General features: G+C 31.7%; 1 protein-coding gene across 1 annotated transcript; it reads right to left on the reverse strand.

The window, feature by feature from the left end:
* Positions 1–2,411: 2,411 nt before the first annotated feature.
* LOC148312978 (uncharacterized) lies at positions 2,412–9,803 on the reverse strand. Its single transcript, XM_088270484.1, has 3 exons — positions 9,620–9,803; positions 4,034–4,182; positions 2,412–2,743 (listed from the first exon to the last, which is right to left on the reverse strand). The coding sequence occupies exons 1-3, from the start codon at positions 9,672–9,674 to the stop codon at positions 2,534–2,536; spliced, it is 414 nt and encodes a 137-aa protein (XP_088126610.1). The 5' UTR covers positions 9,675–9,803; the 3' UTR covers positions 2,412–2,533.
* Between the last annotated feature and the right edge of the window lie 986 nt (positions 9,804–10,789).

Genomic DNA, 10,789 nt, shown 5'->3' on the forward strand with positions numbered 1-10,789 from the left:
TAAGTATTCAAATAATAATGGTTAAAATCACAGGGCTGAATACTTCTGAAAATGTTCATGTTACATTTGATTGAAATATTGATTTTTTTACTGCGATTGCCATTTTAATTTCAAAGTTCATGAGTACATGACAAAAAAATATCTGTATATATTTTTTTTAATTAAAAAAATTTAATTGCAACACAAATAAAAGTACGTTGATCACGCATTACAATGTACTTTAAAATCACACAATATGTTTCATCATTCCAAGATGTAACAATAATACCAATTAAAATAATTGCAATGCTTTGGATTGAATTCAATTTATATGAAGTAAAGTATGTTCATCTATGGTTTAAATAGTTTTTTTTATTATTTTACAGTTCCAGCGAATTTACGGTATTGGACACCAAATGACTATATCTCCCGATAAAATGTTACAAATTGAATAAAACATTGATAGTATATTTTATAGCTGTAAATGTAACAAAATGCTAAAAGTCTCAACTCATACAAAGCATCTTAGTATTCAAAGCTAATAATATGGAAGTATGGGCATTCACGAGTCTTTTAATGCATAGGCATAGGCTAACTTAAATGATTACTTTATAAAGTGTGTAACACTCACCATTCTTCCCATTATTAAACATCCATATGGCCTCAAATCTTGAAAATTGTAAACATAAGGAGCACTATAACAATCTCTTTTATATCTCAGTTGGAGCTGCCATCTATTGATGACTTTTCGAAGCACAGTATCTATTATTTCAATTTAAATATAAACATGTAATTTGACCAATGATTGCTTAAAAAATGTCATTTTTGGTATCTGCTTTTGGAAATAATTCTGGAGATAGTTGAAATGGCTTTAAACTACACTAAATTCCATTGCCTACTATTTTATGTAAGGAAAGCAGTTCATATCACAAATCAATTAATTATTGTGCATAATTAAATTACTTATGCAGTTTATTCAAATACATATGTAAATATCTTAATAATATGTTACTTATTAATTAATATATTGGTTGGTCTGTAGTTTACCTATGGACCAGTAATTAAAGCTTTGATTTATCATGCAAACATAAAAATGTTTGGAACAAAAGCGATTGTGCTTTTATTTATTTAATAATGATTACAATTTTTAAAAAATTAATTATTTTATATTCATAAAAAGAAAAAGTGTTTACAGTGTAAATACTGTGATTATTTATTTTCAAAATAAATGACAAAATGTTAAAAATTAAATATTATTTCACAGTTATCTTTGTATCACAACTCATCTGAATAGAACCTTTAAGAATATTAGCAGCTAAAATAAATTATTTTGTTTAATTATGTTAAATAACACTTTTTTACAAAAATATAATTGCATGGAAATTAAAAATCACATACTGATTTTTTCATGTAAAAGAGTATGATAAAAATATTTTTTAAATGGCCAACCTATCTTTCCGATTCTTTCTATTCTGCTGAGTTTTTAAGAAATAATTTATGATTTACAAATAATCTCTATTTAATGAATTCTATCTTATTAAAAATACAAGAAGAGGAGATAAAATTGATTTTTAAAATTGCCAAATACTTTCGGTGGCCACATAAAACGCAACCATAAATGGAAATATACAGGCCTGTACAAAAATCTATGTTTTATTGACATTTTTATTTTCATATAAAATTCATTATGTACATTTTCAGCAATATTACCATTAATTAATAAGCACACCAAAAATAGCTTTTTAAATAAAATAAAAGTTATCACAAGCTTGAAAAAAAAGTATTCTACATTATTTGTAAAATTAGCTTATCACATTTAATTGTGCTGATTTGAATCTAAATTCCAAAAATTAGTTAAATTGGAATCCTCACAAAACTTACATCAAAATTTTCAAATAGATAATAATTATAAATTAATCGTCGTTAAAAAAAATCCTTGTTTAACATTGAAGGATATAATATCCAGTAACATATTCTTCTCAAACATTTATTAAAAATCTGAATAGTTAGAAGAAAAGGAATAATTTGATTGCACACAAACAAAGGTTTTGCTTTCAAGATCTTTTTTATATATTATACTTCTTTGACCACCTATTATACCCTATTTGACCCCCTAGAGACCACTTGGGTTAAGTGGTCCGTGGGGCACTGCATTGTATTAAAATGGTGTTATAAAATCTTATCTGCCTATTTTTGGGTATATGAATGGAATATGTTTAATTGAATGCAGTACATACTCAGAGTGAAGGATATACTGCCACTTGAGAAAGCAAAGGGAGTAGGAAAAGTAGATAGTAAAAGAGAATATCAGCAATGACGGGGGCATTTGAAGTTGCATATATGGATATTACAGTACGGACTTGTAGTACTTTGTGTAAGTTATACAAGTACACTGCTTACATAGGCAATTCAAATAATAAAATAAAATGGAACGACCTTAAACTCATTTTCCAATATTTCTTGAGCCCTTTTTCTTTCTCGGTATCATTTTGATTTCAATTTGATTATCGAAAATCAGCACATTTAAAATGGACACCTACTTATGTTAAGTATATTAGTTTAGCCTGGTGATTGCCACGCACAGCACTGATATGGCGGCGGGCAGCTTGAAAGAAGGCCGCAGCTGTGTAGAGACGGCCGAGGAGTTCCCAGCCAGGATCTGCGCACGGAGCCGCTGCCTTTCCTGGTAGCGGGAATCTTCACCCGGAGGGTCCAGGCACTCGAACTCGCAGCATCTCTCTCCGACGCGGAACTTCTTACAAAACTTTGGGAAAATATAATATCTATAATTAAAACCCCATATAAGTTAGTGTTTGCTTATACTTCCAAATCAATTGATTATCTTAAAATATTGAGTACATTGATAAGTCAGTACACAATGGAGTCTTGATACCAACCTTAATGTATGGTAATGAAGTGTGAAGTTGGCAAAAGGAGTTTGAAATTATACTGAATGCAGTCGAAATGCAATCTCTCAGTGCGGCCAAACCAAGTCTATGAGTTTGTTTTAAAATCATTTGTAAACAAGTGGAGGCTATAAAAAACATACAGCTTAATGTTTGTGTGAAACATCACAGATTATGTTTACTTTACATGAAACTATCCACTGAAAAATTATAGTTCTAAGAAAATTGATATTTGGTATGATTAACCAGAAAGCAAATTGACTTAACACTACGAGCTTATGACACTTGATACCCAATGGTATTTCTAAATTGATTTTTGTACAAGATAACTTTTATTGAGATTGTTTTTATTGATATCTCAAGATAGATGAAATAGAATGTGGAAGTTTTTACCAAATGCCCAGACTTTCTGTAAATACAGTGCTTATGACATGTTATTGACTGGTTAAATAACTTTATACACTGATAAAATATTACTTATGTGAGTATGGTTGCCAGTCATGGATAGAACGGTGAATGTTATACATAATATATAAAATGATCCCTTAAACCAGTCTATGATACGTTGTAAGCCATGTAAATGCTCAGACTTACATATTTTTTTTCATCTACATTGAGATATCAACAAAAAAAACCTTGATATAAATAAATCCTAAGTGGAGCAAATCCACAATTTGTAAACACAAATTTGGACACACTCAAAATATTGTGATTTGGATATAATTTTTGGTTTTTAATAAAAGTTTTACTTGGTAAATGCCACTATCTCTCAAAATCTATTGTGACACCTGTTTCAATGCATTCTGCACCAATTTCAAGCACCATATGAAAATGATGCGGAATGCATCAAAACACACTTTAAAATATATTTTAAGAAATAGCAGTATTTACTGAGCAATACTTTTATTTTAAAAAAAAATTATAGGTATACCACAAAATGACTGATGAAACATTTTTTGGTAATTACACCCATGAGTCATCTTACATACAATACTAATTAAGAATATTCTAATAGGAACTCAGACCACAATTTTTTTCTGGCTGAGATCCATTTTCTTGCAGGGAAGCTAGGGACACAACCCATGATTAAACTGTTCACTGGATAATACGTAAATCTACTTGTAATCGTTAAGTTAAATAATATTTACATATGGGGCATCACAGTAAATGGCTTTACACCACATAGGCTCGGAATGATAGCACACGCAGAGCGAGCACACTCCGGGGCCCGGCACGTACAGCAACCCGTGAGCGATGCTGTTACCCTGGAAGTCTACACACTCTTCTTCAATACAACCTGGAACAAAATATTGTATTAATATCTTTTGTATCCTGTGAAAATAGTTCTGCTTTATATCCTATAGTGAGTGCTTAGTGAGAATTATCCTCCTCTGTAGTAGACCACTAGAGTGGTCAGCGCGTTTGACTATCGAGCTGGAGGTACCGGAGGTTCGATTCCAAATAAACATAAGTGATTTATCACTATAAAATTTATCTATCATTACCCTGGGCTGGTACCTGAAGTGTCGACATTCACTTTGTGGTTTACCATGATGAAATTGTAAATGAAAAGATTTGGTTTTTACCACTTGAGTTATATTTATTGTAACAACTTGTTTCGGAAGCTACAGATGATTTCAAAACTAGTCAAACTAGTTCAAAACTAGAAAAAAACTAGTGTTTTCATTTACAATTTTCATTTACAAACTAGTTCAAAACTTTTTTTATTTGAGAGAGTTTCATAAACCATCCTTCAATAACTCATTTCTTGTAAAAGTGATTGTTTTTTAAATTCGCACTAACTTGTGTAACTTGAAGACTGCTCATTTGTACGAGTCTCTTGAGGTCAAAGTGTGTACGTAGATGGTTAAAATATTTAAATGAATTAATTTTTATTTAATTGAAAATTTACCGAAAATATAGCACGGGCAACAGTAGAATAAAAAAAGTAAGCGCGGAAAAAAACTAATCCCTTGTTGTAGGCAATACACTTAACACATCTGTTTAATTGACGCCATACTACAAGGAGTAGGTGGACTAGTTAATAGGCTTTTGTCACGATGTTGGATTATTGGCTAATAAATTTATTTGAAAAATCACAAGACTATCGATAACATTCTTATAAAATCTGTAGGAAACTAAGGAAGATTTTAAAGTTTAAACTTTAGATATTTGAATAAAACGAAAAACGTGTGTTTCTCATACGTCATCAAATTTCCGTCATCGAACGTTTTATGACGTAGCAGTATGGATTGTTTGTTTACCACTACACTTCCATTCGTGTTATACAAATATGAGAGGTGGGAGGGTGGACCATGGACATCAACAAATAGAGCCGCCAATAATTTAGCAATGACACCAACATTAAAATAACTCCATCGTTTCTGTGACGTCATTCATCGCCAAATTACGAAAATAAAGTTTTTTCGAAGGTGAATTTTCCAAAAGAAAAATGATAAATGAAAATATTTATTATATCGGTTGTTATAAACACTAAACGAGTCTAATACAAAGTCTATAGGTTGAGTATGTTAAATTAGATATTCCTCCCGTCTGACAAAGATCCATTATTTAGAAATTTAAAAACGTCGGTTTAATCACACTAGTGCAGTACAGTGGTTCTAATAACAGTTTTTCGTGATATTCTAAATATGTGTATTACCCTGGACTGGTAACTGAAGTGGAGGGCTGATGACCTTTCCTTCGTGTGTTTACGATCAAGATAACACTGTGTTTATATAATGCAGTGCCCTATGCACCATTGGGGTGCGGATAAGGGTTTTAATAATAAAATATGTGCAACAACTAAACGCAAAAATAACTTAAATGCGCCTTCCCAAATTAGTGAGAGTATTTAATGGCATTAATTTATAGCAATAATTTGGGAGAAAGGATAAATTTATGAACCTTTCATATCTCCCAAATTATTGCTATAAATTATTACCATATAATACTTTTACTAAATTTGAGAAGGCGCCATGTAAGATATTTTAGCGTATTCGTTGTTACATATATTTAGAACATCATTAATAACTATTAACGTCGCTTACCGAATTGCGATATTTAGGAACCACGCAAGACATTAATCATATTTTGTACCGTATTTTTTTTTTACAATACATTAGCTTCTTATGAGATCATTTCTTTCTGAAAGAAAATAGAATTGTTTCGCTAGGATATTCTTTTTACCGCAATAAATATGATTACCATTCATTTTTCAAATATTTTAATTTAAAGGATAGATAAAACAATTACCTTAACGTATTTCTCTGTAGATCGAAATAATTTAATTAAATATAATATAATATATCGTTACCCGGCCACGCATTGCTGTGAAGCACACATTTCTAATATGTTTTATTTCATAATGATTGTGAATGAATGAAAATATTAAAAATGTAGGAAGCAATAATGATTTTTTTAAATGTTTAGCAGCGGTTTAAATGGTGTAGCATGGTTCAACAGATGGCGATGCCAATTTGTTCAAAATATTCCATATTTTAACAAAAAAGTTCCATATTTTAAAAAAACACAAGCATTTTATAATGCAACGTTTTGTCCAAATTTTAAAGAGATCGGTGATCAAAATAATTACATTTAAGAGTTTGAACAAACTTATATTTACATTTTTATTTATATAGACACAATAAAATTGTGAAGTGGGCAATAAAAATTTTGAAAAAAAAAACATTGGTTATAGTTCAATTCAATAATAATTCATATGAATTATTATTATAGCTGTATTTTTGATGTATTGATATCTACTACCATCACGCCGTTTCCCCGCAGGGGTAGGCAGAGAGGATGGAACGCCACACTCTTCTGTCCTGACATACACTCCTCGCCTCCTTCACATCCATACATCTAGACATACATGCCCTCCGATTACGCAGACTTTTGACACCGCTAGATTTTAGGTTCTGATTGATCTGATCGTGCCAAGTCTTTTTCGGTCGTCCACGTTCTGTTTTCCCTCTCACATTCGCCACATATATTTTCTTAGTCATTCTCTCGCTATCCATTCGCTCCACATGTCCATACCACCGCAAAGAACTCTTCCTAATCTTTTCAATTATTCCTCGTTCAGCCTTACATTCCTTTCTTATATCGTCGTTTTTAATTCTCATACAATGATTTTCCACACATTCGTCTGAGGGAGCGCATTTCAACTGCGTTCACTCTGCTTTCATCCTTCCTTTGCCAGTTCCATGTTTCGCTTCCATACATTAGTGTCGGTACTAGCACGCCGTTGTGAACCGCTAGCTTGGCTTCCATGGACATATTCTTATTCCCAATCACTCTGTTAAAAGCACCATTTATTCTATTCCCTGCATTCACTCTTCTCTCAATATCCTTATCCACTGCTGTATTTTTGATGTATTGATATCAATGCCGCAAAAATATAACTTTTCATCACAACTATTCACCATTTAAGATTTTTGTCCAGAATCTCAAGATAGCATCGGTGTTCATGCAATCGAGTTCAATTCCCCAGTGTGGAATTTAATTTTAACGAGATGAGATTAAAAAAACGAAAATTTATGCTTAGCTTGTTATTTTAAGTCGATTCTTAAAACGTTTGAACACTCGTATGTTGAAAAAATATCATTCCAGAATAGTGAAACTATGGCAAATGGAACAGCAGTTCTAATTATTATTAATTATCCTCAATTAATTTTTGAGCAATTCTGCGATATATGAGTAAATATCAAAAACACGTACTTACGTTTCACAATGAAAATAAATAGTAAAAAAAAAACAAGTACTTATTTAATAAGTATTAGCATGAAACAAATTATTTTAATACCGAATTATAAAATGTCATCATTAATTTTAATTAAACATACTTGATTGCACGTCCAATAACAATATATCGTAATACATACAGGAGAAAGTGACCAAGTGCATTTTTTTTTACAAAAACGTGACTATTTGATATCTTACTAGCTTAATATTGCCCTGAAAAAATCCCAAAGGATTTTAAACTTGGAAGTATAATATATTGAATTGTTAAAAATGACTAACTGCATTGATGTTTATTTTTTGCCAAGCAAAAGTGACTTAAATGGCCCTACTGAACATTTTACGTTTTGTTAATTGGTCACTTTTACTAGCTTAATATTGCCCTGAAAAAATCCTAAAGGATTTTAAACTTGGAAGTATAATATATTGAAGTGTTAAAAATGACTAACTGCATTGATGTTTATTTTTTTGCCAAGCAAAAGTGACTGAAATGGCCCTCCTGAACATTTTCTGTTTAACAAATTAGTCACTTTCTCCTGTACGACTACGATATAAGCCAGAATATCATGTACCGATCAAATTATTTTAATTCACAATAATTAGCAAAATATTTATCTCATCCGTATTAAAAGATTAACATGCTGTTAATTGGCAATTAACTAATTTTGTTTAGGATTAGAACTCTCGGAAGATTACCACAGTGAAAATCAACATGATATTAACATTTGTATTTATGTTATATTTTACATTTAAAATATAATGCCAACGATAAAATTGATAAAACATAAAATATTTAGTACAACGTTATTCCACCCATATCGTTATTCTATTTCAATATTTTTTTATTAATACCCATTGTTTGAAATTAAATAATTTATTAACAAAACTAAATATTTGTAATTTATGTTTTTTTTTAATGTTCAAGTACTATCTACCCTCTGATTGCGAACAGCTATGTATGGTATCAAACGTTTTGATCAATATCGCTAGTCTGTTTTTGGTTGGTTGGAAGATATTGCTTTTTAGAAATAAGCCCGCCAATGTATTTATTTATTTTCTGTACATAAAGTTTAAATAAATAAATAACAAACGCGCCGCTATCCGCGGGGGTGGGCAGAGGGAACAGAACGCCACACCAATTTGTCTTTGCAAACAATCTTTGCCTCTTCCAAATTTCAGACATCTCATACATACCCATCGATTATTCCGACTTCTGACCTGACCGCTTTTAAGTATTTTAGATACATACTTAATCATGCCAAGTTTTGCTCAGTCTTCCTCTGCTTCTTAATAGGATATGTAATCTAACCACATTCGCCACAAATATATATTATTTTATTATAGCTACGAGGGGACTAAAATTAGGGAAATTTCTTAAAACGTTCCATAAATAAATGCGTTAGGATTTTTTCGTTTATACTTCTTTTTCTTCTTCAAACTCTTATCCGCACCCCAATAGGGCACTGCATCAGTGTTATCTTAATCGTTAACACATGAAGGAAAATTGATCAGCCCTCCGCTTCAGGTACCAGTACAGGGTAATATTGAGTAAATATTAGAGTGAAAAAATCATTTATATATGTACTTACTAAAGTATTACTAATGTATAAATATTATATTCTACAAAAGAAAAAACAATGTGGCGGTACGGTAAAAAGCGCGAAGTTTTCTGTGAATTCATTAAAAATAAAACAAATCGATGTTTTCTTTACAACTAACATATAAATGCGATAATATTTGAAGGCTGTTCTTAGAATTCAAAGCGTTGTACATAATCTATGTGGGAATTTAAAAAATATATATATTTATACATTAAATTATTTTAGTTTCAAAAAAACTTTTTATTTTTAATTCCAAAACTTGCAAACAATGCGAAAACGAAATGCGCGGCTCGTAAACGTTCGTCGAGACAATAACTACTGTTCGAGAAAGTTTTCTGCACTTATTATGTATACATACGGTAGAGCGAATAATGCGGCAAAGTAACTTACCTACGATACCGATCAACACTAAGACCGTTGCAAAGGAAAATACGCCAAACGACATGTTAGCACTTTACAACCGAACAGCCGAGTAAAGGCACAGTACGAGTGCTGGCGAACTTGTCATGGGCTATTATCGCAGCTAGACTGGATCACTGGACATGACGACCCGCTCGAGGCATGTCAGTCACTGGTCCGCGCTGGCCCGACACTGGTTACTGGCCGCTGCTTCCCGCGAATGCTGCAGCAAATGGCGCAGTGATGCGACACCGTGGGAAAATTCCCCGTTTGCGCAAATATAGGGAAAACGAGCGGCAAATGTTTCTGACCAGAATTTTCACTCATGAAATTATATCATAATAACATAAAGACTTTTTTTCCCTCTGATATTTATTCAATATCACCTTGGACTGGTAGCTTTGTCCGCCTCCGTAAAGTAACGGTCAGCACGCTCGGCTACCGTTCTGGAGGTCCCGGGTTCGATTCCCAGGGGAGGGTCAAATAAATTTAAGTGTTTTTTCACCCTAATATTTATTTAATACTACCCTGGACTGGTACCTGAAGCGGGGGGCTGATCATCTTTCCTTCATGTGTTAACAATCAAGATAACACTGCGTTTATATGATGCAGTGCCCTATGCACAATGGTGCGGATAAGATTTTGAAGAAGAAGAAGTACAAACCAAAAAATCCTAATATATCTATTTATGGATGGTTTTAAGAGATTTTCTTAATTTTAGCCATAAGAAATTAATATATTTATGAGGCGAATGTTGTTAGATTACAAATCCTTTTAAGAAGCAGAGAAAGACTGGGGAAAACTTGGTATGATCAAGTATTTCAAATACTTAATAGTGTTCAGGTCAGGAGTGTCTCATTTAGTGTGGATATGACCTTTTTTTAAAAGAAAGATTTAAATTGCAAACAGAACGTGCGAAAAAAAGTATGCAGTTGAAATAATAATTGAAATCATTGTATTTTAATTTTTGACATCTCATCGAGATGAAGAAAAATCATCTTTGATGAGATGTCTAAAAATAATATGAAAATAACTCCTGTAATTATAAGGAGATAATCCAGATTTTGTGAACAAGTATTTGGACACACTCAAAATGTTGTAAAATCATTATATTTTTCATGGGCGAGTGTTTTTGCCTAGAATTTTCACTCATGAATTACA

This window comes from Brachycentrus maculatus, unplaced genomic scaffold, assembly GCF_059751285.1.
Source record: "Brachycentrus maculatus isolate JH-2025_06_01 unplaced genomic scaffold, ASM5975128v1 h1tg000027l, whole genome shotgun sequence".
Classification (NCBI taxonomy): domain Eukaryota; kingdom Metazoa; phylum Arthropoda; class Insecta; order Trichoptera; family Brachycentridae; genus Brachycentrus; species Brachycentrus maculatus.